Raw genomic sequence first — 16,683 nt, 5'->3', positions numbered from 1 at the left:
TTTGATTGTTTTAGTCTGATTGTTTTAGTTGATTGGTCGATCGATTACTTCCGCCTTTTTTCAAACTAAACATGGCAGCCACTCCAGCTACAAATCCGTCACAGTTGCTCCCACTTGGTTTGTGTGATTTTCTTCATATTTTGTATCAAATTATACAGATAACAAGGACGTCGGTAACGCTCAATGCGGGGTTGTATTGAAATATACCCATTTACAGATATGTAATGCAGGAGTCATGTAAACTAGTAGTTGTAGCATGTCCGCATTGCTAAGCTAGCTATGTAGCAAAAGTAGCCAAACCTTACCCGACGGCCAGGATGTCACAGATATGAGCTAAATGTTCCCACTACAGCAATTTTCTGTATTACATTCATGCCATATGACTTTCATTGATATATTTTCAAATGAAGTTAGCTAACTACATTTTGAAAGAACGCTAGCTGGCGAGGCAACCAACCAGATTAGCCAAATTCAAACTCTCGCGGGAATGTTTGTGCTTCTCCAAATCAGGTCCTGCAGTCCCAGGTGCAGGCTTTTGTTCCAGCCCATCACTAGCCCACTTGATTCAATCAAATAATACATTAGTCATGGTCATCTGTCTGGACAATGATTACACCTAGCAGAATCAAGATGTGTGTTAGGTTGCTGGAAGCCTGACAGAAAGCATGTACACCCAGTAGTTATCTTGATCGTCAGTCTGTGATTTAAACATGTATTCTTGTGTTGTTTCAGAGCTCGTGGACAAATGTATAGGTTCCAGAATCCATATCGTCATGAAGAACGACAAAGAAATTGTTGGCACCTTGTTGGGTTTCGACGATTTTGTCAGTATCCTTTACACAAACGTCCTACGAAACATCTCATTATTTATCCTTCATTGTACATCTGTGGGAAACCCTTGTGAGGGTTTTTGGAGACCTACGCTCCTGTAGGATTTTGGTCTCCAGCCCTAATCTAACCAACGCACCTGCTTGTATTAACCAGTCGCTCATTCGGACCTCGATTAGCTGAAACGGGTGTGTTAGTATAGGGCTGGAGCAAAAGCTCTCACCCCCAGTCACTCTCCAAGAGGAGGGTTTGCTACCGCTGCAGAAGTATGGTACATTGTACAAAACCAGTCATTATTGAATTCAAATGTTTTCCATACTGTAATCATTTAGTTTGTCAATGTACAGATTATCCTTCACCCACCCAACTTCAGACATGGTGCTAGAGGACGTGACAGAATTGTAAGTACACAAGTATTACAGTTCACTTACATGGAGTGGAATCACAGAGCTGCTTATACATAGTGTGTGTCCCAAATAGCGCTCTATTCCCAATATAGTGCACTACTTTCGACCAGGGCTCATAGTGCTTTAATTAAAAGTAGTGAACGATAGCCTATATGGATTGCTCTCTTGGGCGCCTGTCTAGAAAACAACCCTAGCTAGCCCACCTATGCACTTGCGGAGAACTGAAAGGGTGGCTGGAGTCTTTGATAATTTTTAGGTCCTTCCTCTGACACCGCCTGGTATAGAGGTCCTGAATGGCAGGAAGAATGGCCCGTTTGCACTACCCTCTGTAGTGCCTTGCGTTCGGAGGCCGAGCAGTTGCCATACCAGGCAGTGATGCAACCAGTCAGGATGCTCTCGATGGTGCAGCTGTAGAACATTTTGAGGATCTGAGGACCCAGACCAAATCTTTATAGTTTCCTGAGAGGGAATAGGTTTTGTCGTGCCCTCTTCACGACTGTCTTGGTGGGCTTGGATCATGTTAGTTTGTTGGTGATGTGGACACCCAAGGAACTCTCAACCTGCTCCACTGCAGCCCCATTGATGAGAATGGGGGCGTGCTCGGTCCTCTTTTTCCTGTAGTCCACAATTGTCTCCTTTGTCTTGATCACGTTGAGGGAGATGTTGTTGTCCTGGCACCACACGGCCAGGTCTCTGACCTCCTCCCTATAGGCTGTCTCGTTGTTGTCGGTGATCAGGTCTACCACTGTTGTGTCATCGGCAAAATGAATGATGGTGTTGGAGTCGTGCCTGGCCGTGCAGTCATGAGTGTAACTGAGCACACACCCGAGGGGCCCCTGTGTTGAGCATCAGCGTCGTGGACGTGTTGTTGCCTACCCTTACCACCTGGGGGCGGCCCGTCAGGAAGTCCAGGATCCAGTTGCAGAGAGAGRTGTTTAGTCCCAGGGTCCTTAGCTTATTGATGAGCTTTGAGGGCACTATGGTGTTGAACGCTGAGCTGTAGTCAATGAATAGCATTCTCAAATAGGTGTTCCTTTTGTCCAGGTGAGAAAGGGCAGTGTGGAGTGCAATAGAGATCGCATCATCTGTGGATCTGTTGGGGCGGTATGCAAATTGGAGTGGGTCTAGGGTTTCTTTTATAATGGTGTTGATGTGAGCCATGTCCAGCCTTTCCAAGCACTTCATGGCTACAGACGTGAGTGCTACGGGTCGGTAGTAATTTAGGCAGGTTACCTTAATGTTCTTGGGCACAGGCACTATGGTGGTCTGCTTAAAACATTGGTATTACAGACTCAGACAGGGAGAGGTTGAAAATGTCAGTGAAGACACTTGCCAGTTGGTTCGCACATGCTTAGAGTACATATCCTGGTAATCCGTCTGGCCTTGTGAATGTTGACCTGTTTAAAGGTCTAACTCACATCGGCTGCGGAGAGCATAATCACAGTCTTCCGGAACAGCTGGTGCTCTCATGCAAGTTTCAGTGTTACATAGTCCGCCGCCCCTTGTCTTACCAGACGCCTCTGTTCTATCCTGCCGGTGCAGCGTATAACCAGCCAGCTGTATGTTGATAGTGTCATGATTTAGCCACGACTCCGTGAAGCATAAGATGTTAGTGTTTAATGTCCTGTTGGTAGTTTATCTTCTGCGTAGCTCGTCAATTTTATGCACGTTTGCTAGCAGAATGGAAGGAAGTGGTGGTTTTTCCGATCGCCTACGAATTCTCAGAAGGCAGCCCGCCCTTTGGCCCCTTTTTTCTGCACCATCTTCACGCAAATCGCGGGGATCTGGGCCTGTTCCCGAGAAAGCAGTATATCCTTCGTGTCAGACTCGTGAAAGGAAAAAAAGGATTCTGCCAGTAATCTCAGTCCTGATGTCTGGAAGTTATTTTCGGTCATAAGAGACGGTAACGGCAACATTGTGTACAAAATAAGTTGCAAATWAAAAATAAAAAAAACACTAGTTTGGGGACACGTAAAACGTCTGCCTTCCTCTCCAGCGCCATCTTATGAGCAGTATGTTGATAAATCCAGTAAACCCATTGGAGGTAAAGATGGCKCTACAGCAGTGGCCTACTACCATACAGCTTCAACCTGTCCCAATTCGTTCAGCTCTACAGAGGTACCTGGTGTAGTAAGGGGCTGCCTGGTATAGGACAGGTGTTGAATCTTTCCTCTTGATGCCTCTGTTTTAGTGAAATCACACCGGAGGGAAGGAGGATAACCAAACTGGATCAGATACTGCTCAACGGTAACAACATCACCATGGTGAGCATATTATGACATACTATAGATTATTATTCAATTTGTCAAATGGAGTGCCTTGCGACAGACCACCATCCTATCCAGAGGGTGTACTTGTATATCAAGCTGCCTTACATTACAGAAACAGGAGATAGGCTCCTGCCCTCTGGGCCCAGTCTTGCTCAGACAAGGCTTTCTTACCTTTTACTAGATTGTCAAATGCTTGACGCAGCAGTCGTATGCTGATCGTCACTACCCATTCTGTTGTATCCTTCTCTTTTCTAGCTCATACCTGGAGGTGAAGGGCCTGAAGTATAAAAACAACATTTAGCTGAAACATTGTTTTATGTTGTGGATGTATACTTGCCTTCCTATCAGTACTTACTTTCCTTAGTTTGTGATAATGTTTTATTTCGGTTCTTTGTTTTAGTTTAAGAAAATAATTGTAACAAAAGTTTTTTTTTCTTTTTTTCGTAATGAAGGCTTGATAAAGGTTTGTGTACAGAGCAACAGTTGGTTGTAATTTTGACATGTGTAACGTCAACCATTTCTACTTTAGTGGTGAGAAACTGTATTATTTTTTGTTATAAATAAATCACAATGATTGAAAATAAACAACCCCAGTGTTAATTTGTAGCTCCTAAAGGACAAGACAGAGCATCATGGACTTCGGCCGTGCGCAGTGGGTTGACTGTCCCATCTCTACACACCACAGAACATCGGAAGTCATTTTCTGTTTATTTCCCGACAATTCTACACGTTAAATCACCGCCGTTCATCGACACCCCAGCAGGTGATCTACAGCCTGTTTATGGTGTGTCTAGTCTTTGTAATAGTGCAGCTGTTGCTTCCAGAGTTGCAATCATCATTTAGTCTCTAGGTTCAGTGTTCAATATTAAGATGAGTTTATTAGCATGAAAAAACAACTGGCTAATCTGGACACTGTGGCTGATGGTACAAATAGAAGGGCTGATGGTACAAATAGAAACAGCTTTGTTGCTGACGTTCAAACGGGACTGATTCAGTTTTGATTGGTATTGTAGTATACACCTGGAAAAGATCACATGGTTGAAATGAATTCAACCCCACTATTCTCTCATTCCTCTTCATCCCTTCACCTGGGAGCCGGTCTGTTTTGTGCTAACATGCCAAATAGCAATAGGAATAGGAGTAGGAAAGAGTACAACGAAATCTGGGACCAGGCTCCTTCCTCCTCCTCGCATGCATCTTAGTACATTGAAGGTTTCTCTTCTCCTTTCGGATTGGTCACTTTTTCCAGGTTCTTGCTGATGATGTCATACAGTTCCGCCTGCAACACACGCATTGATGAAGTGAGTGGTCTTGTATACTGGTGTTTTATCTTTTCATTTGTGGTTTTTATTTTTTTTAACGTTTTATTTAACTAGGCAAGTCAGTTAAAAACAAATTCTTATTTACTATGACAGCCTACTGGGGAACAGCGGGTTAACTGCCTTGTTCAGGGGCAGAACGACAGATTTTTAACTTGTCAGCTCAGGGATTCAATCTTGCAACCTTTCGGTTACTAATCCAACACTCTAACCACTAGGCTACCTGCCACCTCTACACTCTAACCACTAGGCTACCTGCCACCTCTACACTCTAACCACTAGGCTACCTGCCGCCCCTACACTCTAACCACTAGGCCTACCTGCCGCCCCTACACTCTAACCACTAGGCTACCTGCCGCCCCTACCTCTAACCACTAGGCTACCTGCCGCCCTAGCTCTAACCACTAGGCTACCTGCCGTCCCTACGCTCTAACCACTAGGCTACTGCCGCCTCTACGCTCTAACCACTAGGCTACCTGCCGCCCCTACACTCTAACCACTAGGCTACCTGCCGCCTAAACTCTAACCACTAGGCTACCTGCCGCCCTACACTCTAACCACTAGGCTACCTGCCGTCCCTAGCTCTCACCAACTAGGCTACCTGCCGCCTCTACGCTCTAACCACTAGGCTACCTGCCGCCTCTACGCTCTAACCACTAGGCTACCTGCCGCCTCTACGCTCTAACCACTAGGCTACCTGCCGCCCCTACACTCTAACCACTAGGCTACCTGCCGCCCCTATAGGCCTATAGCTGGATCTGCACAACCGACGTTGTGGGAAATGGTTTCATCTTGACGTTGCGTCTACTTTTGAGGTCTGAAAACATCTGACAAACATTCATTTATGAGTGACCTTGACTTGTTCACTTATAGATTGCCTTATTAAAGCTGCAATATGTACCTTTTTTTTAGGGGGCGACCTGACCAAATTCACATAGAAATGTGAGTTATAGATCTGTCGTCCTCATCGAAAGAAAGTCTAAAATTGTAGATCTGTTCTATATGCACTATTTCTATGCTTCCTGTTCTTAAGTTTCGTTTTTGTGTCTAACCTTAAAACAGTATCTTGCCTGTCCCAAATGGTACCCTTTTCACTATATAGTGCACTACTTTTGTCCTGAGCCCATATGGCCCTGGTCAAAAGTAGTGCACTATATAGGAACTAGGGTGCCATTTGAGATTAAATCAGTCACTCACATAGAAGCCACGGATGTCCAGGAGGATGACTCTGATGTCAGAGTAGACAGCCTCATCCTTCTCATGGACCAGTGAGCGGTAGTCCATCTGATTTTAACCAGAAGGAGGAGGAGGAAAAAACAGAGGGATGAGGAAGGAAGGGAACAAGGAGGGATGTGTTACGACATCAGGATGAGGAAGGAAGAGAACAAGGAGGGATGTGTTACGACATCAGGATGAGGAAGAAAGAGAACAAGGAGGGATGTGTTACGACATCAGGTCATAGTTGAATACAGAATTTGGTAGTGTCTATAAATGTTCTCACCACATGAGTTGCCTTGGAGGCTTTGGCCACTGCATCCCCCCTCTCTGAAAAGTACCTGAAGGAACAATGGTGACGGTCACATGTATAATATTTATTTTGTCAAAATATACAATGACCTCCAAGAGCTCTAGGTTACTTGAAAGCATGAAAATGTGTCCTACTTGTTCATGTTGGTGTGGAAGCCGTCCACTTTTGTCTTCACTGCAGCTATTCTCTCCAAGATTTTCTCCTGGATATAACACAAGGAAACACCATGAGCCTCAGTTATAAACGCTGCGTACGTACAAAATCTACCCCCAAAACATGCACCAAGCAGTTTTTCCCCAAAAATGTTGCGATTTTWATTTTTTTTAAACGTAACGTGGCGTGAGGATGTCCTTTACCTACACGCAAACGTACATTTTTTTTGTGGATGAAGTATTATATTGCAAGCAGGCAGGGAAGGATGTGCAAATGGAGGATATGATGACCATGCTTAAAACAAGATAACAGCCATTTGCTAGTGAGAAGAGTGAAATTCTACGCATTTTATTAGAGGGAATCTAAAATAAAGTTAAATAAATAATAAATAATAATAAAATAAACAAATATTTTTTCCTATTTTATTTTTAATAACTATTGCAGAATAAATTACTTGTGTTTTCTAGCAGTGACGGGTTCATATTCCAGAAGTAGCCGTACAACAAATTACCATGCGAATCGCATTTAATTGGGCCTAGTAAATAGATAGGGTATGTATTTAAAGTGTTGCTGTATGCGATCCCATAGACAGCACAGTTTTTATAATACACAGTCGAATTTAACAGGTGATCAGACAGTTTATTTATTTTTTTACACTAAAGTACGTATGCTAGTACTGTATTTTCAATTTTTTGGATTAGCCTATACAATGTTTCAGAATTCGCGGGCAGACCAGCATATTTAGGTTGGTGGGAGGGAAAGTCGATTTCAAAACATTGTTCAATTCAAACGTTCTGCTGACAGGTCCACAACAATTTGCCATTGTTTTCTTTCAGAAACTGTCACAGTCCTTTGCTAAATACAGCATAAGTTACTTCAAAAGATTAAAGCATTCTGCCAATACCTCAAAACATTTGATCAAATTTGCTCTTTCTTTTAGAAACTGTTGTGGCCTAATTCCAATAGTTCCAAATTATACAGCGAATAAAGGGAGTTATTGTCAACATAAAGGGGGAATGGAGGGCGTTTTCCAGGCGGCGTTATAATGCTCGTTCAGACGCGCACCGTTTTAGGATGGCTCTGATTTATAGCGGGAAACATGCCGCTGTATGACGAGAGTCAAGTTTTTCTAAAATCCATATTTGTAGAGGTATTTTCAAAAATTCCGCATTCAGATATTTAGTGTGACATTTACACAACGGTTATAAATGAGGCCTTAGGAGAATACAGTTCCATCTGTAGCAGTGTTCCCTTTTTCAGGAATGACCAGTTGACTTTAAAGATGAACAAGTGTTGACCGTTTACCTGGATTGCAACGCCAAAGTCGTTCCCATCCTCTATTTTGGGGATGAGATGCTGAATCCAGCAGGACACCTAAGACGACACAGACACCAATGACTACAGAACATGTGCATCTTCACCAACATCTCTTTCAGTTCACCACAAGATGTCACTGTTTCTTCTATTGTATTCTTACTGTAATGATGGCCTCTCAGTGATAGTATCTCTGGTCATTCTTACTGTAATGATGGTCTCCCTCAGTGATAGGATCTCTGGTTATTCTTACAGTAATGATGGTCTCCCTCAGTGATAGGATCTCTGGTTATTCTACTGTAATGATGGTCTCTCTCAGTGATTAGGATCTCTGGTTATTCTTACTGTAATGATGGTCTCTCTCAGTGATAGGATCTCTGGTTATTCTTACTGTAATGATGGTCTCTCTCAGTGCTAGGATCTCTGGTTTCACTCTGTCCAGCAGCTTCACAATCTTCTCATTCCCTTTGATGAAGCCACAGCTTGGAGCTGAAAGATACAAAAGGAATAACACCAGCTGATTCAACACACTACTTGGAATGATTTTCTCAGCCTATTTTAAATGGTTGGTGTTAAGCTAGGGAACAACAGCCACACGTTGACAGCCATGACTCTGACTCTGTCTCTCACCTTTCTTCTTCTTCTTGCCATCATTCTTGTCAGTCTCCATTTCCTGGAGGGAGAAAAATCAGTCAGTCTGTACCTATAGATGTCAGTCAGTCATTAGCCGTCAGTTAGCCAGTCAGTCTGTAGCCGTCAGTCAGCCAGTCAGTCTGTAGCCGTCAGTCAGTCTGTAGCCGTCAGTCAGTCAGTCAGTAGCCGTCAGTCAGCCAGTCAGTCTGTAGCCGTCAGTCACCAGTCCAGTCTGTAGCCGGCAGTCTCGTCAGTCTGTCGTCAGCCAGTCAGTCTGTAGCCGTCAGTCAGTCTCGTCCTTAGACCGTCAGTCAGTCTGTAGCCGTCAGTCAGCCAGTCGTCGTAGCCGTCAAGTCTGTAGCCGTCAGTCAGTCTGTACTATAGCCGTCAGTCAGTCTGTTACGTATAGCGTCAGTCTGTAGCCGTCAGTCAGCCAGTCTGTAGCCGTCAGCCAGTCAGTCTGTAGCCGCGTCAGACTGTAGCCGTCAGCCAGTCAGTTCTGTAGCCGTCAGTCAGTCCTGTAGCCGTCAGTCAGCCAGTCAGTCTGTAGCCGTCAGTCTGTAGCCGTCAGTCAGTCTGTACTATAGCCGTCAGTCAGTCTGTACCTATAGACGTCAGTCTGTAGCCGTCAGTCAGCAGTCTGTTAGCCGTCCAGTCAGTCAGTCTTGTAGCCGTCAGTCAGTCTGTAAGCCGTCAGACTGTAGCCGTCAGCCAGTCAGTCTGTAGCCGTCAGTCAGTCTGTAGCCGTCAGTCTGTCAGTCTGTAGCCGTCAGCCAGCCAGTCAGCTTGTAGCCGTCAGTCAGTCTGTAGCCGTCAGTCTGTAGCCGTCAGCCAGTCAGTCTGTAGCCGTCAGTCCAGCGTCAGTCTGTAGCCGTCAGTCAGTCAGTCTGTAGCCGTCACTGACCGAGTCAGTCTGTAGCCGCCAGTCAGTCTGTAGCCGCCAGTCAGTCAGTCTGAAGCCGTCAGCCAGTCAGTCTGTGGTCGTCAGTCTGTAGTCGTCAGTCCAGTCAGTCTGTAGCCGTCAGTCAGTCAGTCTGTAGCCGTCAGTCAGTCAGTCTGTAGCCGTCAGCCAGTCAGTCTGTAGCCGTCAGTCAGTCAGTCTGTAGTCGTCAGTCAGCCAGTCTGTACTATAGCCGTCAGTCAGTCTGTAGCCGCCAGTCAGTCTGTAGCCGTCAGTTTGAGTCATAGACATCAGTCAGTCAGTCTGTAGTCATAGCCATCAGTCAGTCTGTAGTCATAGACATCAGTCAGTCAGTCTGTAGTCATAGCCATCAGTCAGTCTAGTCATAGCATCAGTCAGTCAGTCTGTAGTCTAGCCATCAGTCAGTCTATCATGCTCAGTCAGTTGTAGTCATAGACATCAGTCAGTCAGTCTGTAGTCATAGCATCACAGTCTGTAGTCATAGACATCAGTCGTCAGTCTGTAGTCAAGCCATCAGTCAGTCTGTAGTCATAGACATCAGTCAGTCAGTCTGTAGTCATAGCCATCAGTCAGTCTGTAGTATAGACATCAGTCAGTCAGTTTGTAGTCATAGACATCAGTCTCTGTAGCCGAAAACAACTGGAGACGCCCCATCTACAGGAACTGAGTAAAGCAGAGATTCCCCTTCACATAAGAGAGTAAGGTGGAGAGCCATGATGGTGGACATCCTATCCTCACAAGGGAGCCAAGAGGATTCAGTTAAGTTATTAATCCCGTTGATCTATATGGTCAGCATTCCCTACTACCTATATAGTGCACTAAATAGTGAATAGGGTGCCATTTGGGATGCTACACAATGTATCTGGTTAGAAGAGCATGATAGTCACCTCATCCTCCGCAGTGGGAGGGTCTGGTATGGGATGTCCAGAGGGTTGGAGAGTGGACAGGTCTGGGATGTTGAGATCATCCTCCTGGAAGAGACATGGGAGGGAGAGAAGAGAGGACGGGAGGTGGAGGGGGGGAGGGAGAGACGAGAGGTAGAGGGGGGGAGGGAGAGACGAGAGGACGGGAGGTAGAGGGGGGAGGGAGGGAGAGACGAGAGGACGGGAGGTAGAGGGTGGAGGGAGGGAGAGACGAGAGGACGGGAGGTAGAGGTGGCGGGAGGAGGGAGAGGATGGGAGGTAGGGGTGGAGGGAGGGAGGGACGAGAGACGGGGAGGTAGAGGTGGAGGGAGGGAGAGACGAGAGGACGGGAGTAGAGGGTAGAGGAGGGAGAGATAGATGGGAGATAGATGAGAGGACGGAAGGTAGAGGGTGGAGGGAGGGAGGGAGAGACGAGGAGGACGGGAGGTAGAGGGTGGAGGGAGGGGAGAGACGAGAGGACGGGAGGTAGAGGGTGGAGGGAGGGGAGAGATAGATGGGAAGGGAGGGAGGTAGAGGGTGGAGGGAGGGAGAGATGGGAGGTAGAGGGTGGAGGGAGGGAGAGAGAGGTAGAAGGTGGAAAGAAGATATGAAGGGTGAAAGGAAGGTCAATTTCACAACGTAGGAAGGAACAGACCGTGACACATGAACTAATCAATGAGGCTTACCTTCAGCAGCTTGTCCAGCTGAGAAATCTTCAATGGGATGTAGTTGGAAAACAGATCATCTGCCTAAAAAAAACAGAACTTGGTAAGTCCTAACTCCCCCATTCGTCCATGAAAAGCATGCCCCCTTTTCTATTTCAAATGGTAAATACAACAGCACACATCTGTTTTCAACACAATAAGGCAAACACATGACTAACCTGTTGATACAGAGACTGGTGGAAGTTCTCCACCTACAGGCAAAGGGAATGAAAAGATAGATGTGTGTAAGTGGTGCAACATTTGGAAATATGTTTACTAAACTTTTACTGTAAAACATCTTAAACTCACAAGCAGGGTCAATGTTAAACTAGGATCAATTGTGTAATAATTGTGTAATCTATTGTAAATGAGCCTTCACACACACACACAACTATACAAAGGTTGTGTTCCAGTGGACTGCCAAGCATTTTGTTTATACCTGGACCGCCCACTCAACCTCGTAAAACTAGAGTGTAAGCATTACGCTGATTTTGATTTGCCACAAACCGTTTACACCAAACGGAAAACGCAAACGAGAATTTCTATTGGACACATTAAGGTAGATCCCTCCGTTTCGATCCGTTTGGTTCGTAATGAATACACCCCTGGGCCATGTTCAGTTACCAAACTTTCTCGAACGTTGCAGATATAAATGCCATGAATCGAGACAGTCAGTCCGTATTCTACATGTCAGACAGGTCTACATGAACTATTTATATCTGAACGTTCAATCCTGCTGAACGTGGCCCAGTGAAACCGTTTAGCCAGGTTGGTTTTTGCTTTCGCTTTTGTCTGGAAGAATGACTAGGATTTTACAATTTTAACGAACAAATTGTGCGTAACAGACCAAAATGGAACAATTTATCTTTGTTCGCAGGCCATGTCGCAGGAAAAACAGTTGAAACCAAGGTGCTCTTATGAAACCATTTGCGCAAAGTTAAAGGGGAACATATGAGGTAAAAAAAAAAAAAAAAAAGCCCAATTAACGCCTAACATTTATTAACAACATGTGCATGAGTTCGTGCTTACCTTTACTGCGTTCACGCTTTTTATTTTCATTACAGACGATTTCGACATTTTGAGCGAACGGTTGTGCGTACTGTTTTTAAAGTAAAAGGTCCGTCGTTGGACCCGTCTATTTCCTCGTCTGTTTCCCACTTTCGATTTCAAAGGATTATATTCGAAAACCGCCTGATCAAGCCACACCCACTGAATTAATGTATTCCTTCACAAATGAAATAGCTTGATATTTAGCACATACTGTTGAATTAAACGGCCGTTTCAAATCCAGTAGTTGGCTCACAAACTCATTATTGAAGACCGAGTCCTAAACTATCCCATACAGTATAAAGCATTTTCACTGAGGAAATGTAATGTTAGGCCACCCTTAATTTCACCGTCTAATTAACTAACACATGGGACATATTGATATTTTGCATAAAAGTTAAATGACAATATGCCAAAGTTTTCTCTCAAACTCACTGATTATCATTGACCACCAGATGGAAGCACACATCAAGMCTTGTTCTATTTCCCAAGGAGGGATGTCCTCACTTCACCTTTCACTTCGACTGATATGCCACACATGCATAACAGCAGCTGTGGGAAAAGTACCCAACTCTACTACTTGAGTAAAAGTAAAGATACCTTAATTGAAAATTACTGAAGTGAAAGTCACCCAGTAAAATACTACTTGAGTAAAAGTATTTGGTTTTAAATATACTTAAGTATCAAAATTGCTTATATTAAGCGAACCAGATGGCAGAATTGTCTTGTTTTTTTTATGTACAGTGTGTGTTCATCTCCCCCCCACCCCTCTCTCTTTCAATTTAAATGTCAAATTAAGGGGCTTTATTGGCATGGGAAACATATGTTTACTGACTGACTGATTTCAAATGTCATGTTACGTACATATTCAGTGTTGCATTTATGTGAAAATGGTACAAAAGGGAAAATAAATATAGGTTGTATTTACTCTCTCTCTCTCAATTAAATTCAAGGGGCTTTATTGGCATGGGAAACATATGTTAACATTGCCAAAGCAAGTGAAATAGATAATATACAAAAGTGAAATAAACAATAAAAATGAACAGTAAACATYCCACTCACAGAAGTTCCAAAAGAATAAAGACATTTCAAATGTCATATTATTTATATATACAGTGTTGTAACGATGTACAAATGGTTAAAGTACAAAAGGGGAAATAAATATGGGTTGTATTTACAGTGGTGTTTGTTCTTCACTGGTTGCCCTTTTCTTGTGGTAACAGGTCACAAATCTTGCTGCTGTGATGGCACACTGTGGTATTTCACCCAGTAGATATGGGAGTTTATCAAAATCGGGTCTGTTCTCGAATTCTTTGTGGATCTGTGTAATCTGAGGGAAATATGTGTCTCTAATATGGTCATACATACATCTGCCTACGGCGGCCTTTCTCAATAGCACGGCTATGCTCACTGAGTCTGTACATAGTCAAAGCTTTCCTTAAGTTTGGGTCAGTCACAATGGTCAAGTATTCTGCCACTGTGTACTCTCTGTTTAGGGCTAAATAGCATTCTAGTTTGCTCAGTTTTTTTGTTAATTCTTTCAATGTGTCAAGTAATTWTTTTTTTGTTTTCTCAAGATTTGGTAGGGTCTAATTCTGTTGCTGTCCTAGGGCTCTGTGGGGTCTGTTTGTGTTTGTGAACAGAGCCCCAGGACCAGCATGCTTAGGGGACTCTTCTCCAGGTTCTGGAGGTGATGGCTTTGTTATGGAAGGTTTGGGAATCGCTTCCTTTTAGGTGGTTGTAGAATTTAACGTCTCTTTTCTGGATTTTGATAATTAGCAGGTATCGGCCTACTTCTGCATCGCATGCATTATAGAGGTCGACCGATTATGATTTTTCAACGCCGATACCGATTATTGGAGGACCAAATAAAGCCGATACCGATTAATCTGACAATTTTTTTAATGTATTTGTAATAATGACAATTACAACAATACTGAATGAACACTTATTTTAACTTAATATAATACATCAATAAAATCAATTTAGCCTCAAATAAATAATGAAACATGATCAATTTGGCTTAAATAATGCAAAAACAAAGTGTTGGAGAAGAAAGTAAAAGTGCAATATGTGCCATGTAAGAAAGCTCTACGTTTAAGTTCCTTGCTCAGAACATGAGAACATATGAAAGCTGGTGGTTCCTTTTAACATGAGTCTTCAATATTCCAAGGTAAGAGAGTTTTAGGTTGTAGTTATTATAGGAATTATAGGACTATTTTTCTCTATACGATTTGTATTTCATTACATTACATTTAAGTCATTTAGCAGACGCTCTTACCAGAGCGACTTACATCATTCTTGACAATTGGATGTTCTTATAGGCACTTTAGTATTGCCAGTGTAACAGTATAGCTTCCATCCATGTCCTCGCCGCTACCTGGGCTCGAACCAGGAACACATCGACAACAGCCACCCTCGAAGCAGCGTTACCCTGGTGTAGCAGTGTGACGTTGTTCCCCTAGATTACGCACCAAATTGCCAACAAGGCCCAATTCAAATAGGCCAGGTCAAGAGGGGATGTTAATAATTTGATAATAAAATAATAAATTCAGTGTATTTTTTTATTTAATTACAGCTGCATAGCTAATGTTTTTATTGTGGTGTACAAACACTTTTTCATACCAATATTGTACATACATGTGATTGTAAAAGTTTTGTATATTTTGGTTTGGGTTATCTGTATTTCCATACCCCTTATCGTTCTGTTTTGCCTGACCTTCGGCTAGCAAGGTGACTGAGAGCTGTGACTGCGCCAAGGGTTAACATAATGTGTGTTGTCTCTTCGTGTGCAGGGCAAATAAACGATTTCAACGAGCAGACCGTCAGTTGTGGCAGCGTCCTAATTAAAAGTACACAACGCAGAATGAACCACGCAACAAACTGATGCTGTTGACCCGGAACACTGGTTGCTGCGGAAAAGGAGGTAGGTCGAAAGGGGGTGGAGTTAAACGGATGTGAAATGGCTAGCTAGTTAGCGGGTACGCGCTAATAGCGTTTCAAATCGGTACGTCACTTGCTGTGGCTTTTGGCTTTTGTGGAGCGATGGGTAACGACGCTCTCGTGGATGTCATTGATGTGTGCAGAAGGTCCTGGTTCGCGCCCGGGTCGGGCGAGGAGTACTAAAGTTATACTGTTACACATGCAGAGCAAGGGGAACAACTACTCCAAGTCTCAGCGCGATGACGTTTGAAACGCTATTAGCGCACACCCGCTAACTAGCTAGCCATTTCAATCGGTTTACAAGCCTAATCTCCGGGAGTTGTACTTGAAGTCATAAACAGCGGAATGCTTGAAGCATGCAGAGAGCTGCTCAAAATGACGACGTCTGTTTGTGAATGTAGGCCTGCTGGTGCCACCATGCAGAGATGTCACAACGACATATATATAACAACAAGAAATAAAGCTTAGGTCATAACTATGTCGAATCCGGAACTATCCCGAAACAAAAGCTTATCTTTCAGATAGAACCGTTCCGTATTTTATCTAATGGGTGGCATCCATAAGTCTAAATATTCCTGTTACATTGCACAAACTTCAATGTTATGTCATAATTACGTAAAAATTCTGGCAAATTAGTTGCAATGAGCCAGCAGCCCAACTTTTGCATATACCCTGATTCTGTTTGCAATGAACGCAGAGAAGTGACACAATTTCACCTGGTTAATATTGCCTGCTAACCTGGATTTTTTTAGCTAAATATGCAGGTTTAAACAATATATACTTCTGTGTATTGATTTTTACTTGTTAATAGGGGGGGCGCTGTTTTTCACTTTGGAAAAAATCGTGCCCAATTTAAACGGCCTCGTACTCTATTCTAGATTAATACAATATGCATATTATTATTACTATTGATAGACAACACTCCCAAGTTTCTAAACTGTTTGAATTATATCTGTGAGTGAAACAGAACTCATTTGGCAGCAAACTTCCATAAAGGAAGTGAAAAATCTGAAAACGAGGCTCTGTTTCAGGGCCTGCCTATTCAACTGGCTTTTATTTATCGATATACATGCACTTCATACGCCTTTCCACTAGATGTCAACAGGCAGTGAAAGGTGGAATGGGGTGTCTAGCTTGATCTGAGGTTCGAACAAGAGCTTTTGGAGTGACAGGTCTGCCATTTTGTCAGTTTTCCAAGGCGCGCGAAGAAGCTCCACATTGTCTTCTGAAAAAGCGTTCGGTATATACACGGCGAATATCTCCGGCTCTGATTTTATTTGATACATATTAGAAAAACATAAAAGTAGGTTTTTTCAACCGAGTTTTATCAGTTATTTCAACTGTTGTTGGACTTTTGGAGTTTTCCTTCTTTGCGCCAAAGAGGATGGGAATGTTAGCAACCTTGGCTAGCATTTGTGGCGCGAATTCGACAGAAGAAATGAACATTTAAAACCAAACAACGATTTATTCTGGACCAAGGACTCTCTTGTACAACATTCTGATGGAAGCTCAGCAAAAGTAAGAAAACATTTATGATGTTATTTCGTGTTCTGTGGAATATGTAGAATCCAACAGGCGGAGAATATGTGAGCGCTGTCTCATCATAATGTATTTTTGTATGTTGTAGTAAAGTTATTTAAAAAAAAATCTAACACAGCGGTTGCATTAAGACCATTGTATCTTTCATTTGCCATACAACAAGTATTTTTTTGT

The 16,683-nt window shown here is 43.4% G+C and overlaps 2 protein-coding genes across 2 annotated transcripts; one reads left to right on the top strand and one right to left on the bottom strand.

Moving 5' to 3' along the window:
* Positions 1-8: 8 nt before the first annotated feature.
* Positions 9-4,103, top strand: LOC112071231 (U6 snRNA-associated Sm-like protein LSm5). Its single transcript, XM_024138685.2, has 5 exons — positions 9-117; positions 733-828; positions 1,202-1,229; positions 3,427-3,499; positions 3,761-4,103. The coding sequence occupies exons 1-5, from the start codon at positions 72-74 to the stop codon at positions 3,791-3,793; spliced, it is 276 nt and encodes a 91-aa protein (XP_023994453.1). The 5' UTR covers positions 9-71; the 3' UTR covers positions 3,794-4,103.
* A 253-nt stretch (positions 4,104-4,356) lies between these two features.
* Positions 4,357-12,151, bottom strand: LOC112071230 (proteasome activator complex subunit 2). Its single transcript, XM_024138684.2, has 11 exons — positions 12,010-12,151; positions 11,160-11,192; positions 10,963-11,025; positions 10,262-10,345; positions 8,450-8,492; positions 8,211-8,308; positions 7,811-7,879; positions 6,487-6,554; positions 6,326-6,380; positions 6,022-6,108; positions 4,357-4,784 (listed from the first exon to the last, which is right to left on the bottom strand). The coding sequence occupies exons 1-11, from the start codon at positions 12,055-12,057 to the stop codon at positions 4,704-4,706; spliced, it is 729 nt and encodes a 242-aa protein (XP_023994452.1). The 5' UTR covers positions 12,058-12,151; the 3' UTR covers positions 4,357-4,703.
* Positions 12,152-16,683: the final 4,532 nt, after the last annotated feature.

The sequence above is a fragment of the Salvelinus sp. IW2-2015 genome, unplaced genomic scaffold (genome assembly GCF_002910315.2).
Source record: "Salvelinus sp. IW2-2015 unplaced genomic scaffold, ASM291031v2 Un_scaffold1552, whole genome shotgun sequence".
NCBI classification, from domain to species: domain Eukaryota; kingdom Metazoa; phylum Chordata; class Actinopteri; order Salmoniformes; family Salmonidae; genus Salvelinus; species Salvelinus sp. IW2-2015.
The sequence above is the reverse complement of the archived record's forward strand: the minus strand, read 5'-3'. Positions and strand labels throughout refer to the sequence as shown.

Excerpts from the sequence above, each read along its gene's own strand:
- LOC112071231 (XM_024138685.2), top strand. The coding sequence starts at position 72 with ATGGCAGCCACTCCAGCTACAAATCCGTCACAGTTGCTCCCACTTG. Across the intron at positions 829-1,201 it reads GGGTTTCGACGATTTTGTCA|ACATGGTGCTAGAGGACGTG; the intron begins GTATCCTTTACA and ends ACCCAACTTCAG. Across the intron at positions 3,500-3,760 it reads ACGGTAACAACATCACCATG|CTCATACCTGGAGGTGAAGG; the intron begins GTGAGCATATTA and ends TCTCTTTTCTAG.
- LOC112071230 (XM_024138684.2), bottom strand. The coding sequence starts at position 12,057 with ATGTCGAAATCGTCTGTAATGAAAATAAAAAGCGTGAACGCAGTAAAG. Across the intron at positions 11,193-12,009 it reads AAAGCGTGAACGCAGTAAAG|GTGGAGAACTTCCACCAGTC; the intron begins GTAAGCACGAAC and ends CTTTGCCTGTAG. Across the intron at positions 6,381-6,486 it reads TTCCACACCAACATGAACAA|GTACTTTTCAGAGAGGGGGG; the intron begins GTAGGACACATT and ends TTGTTCCTTCAG.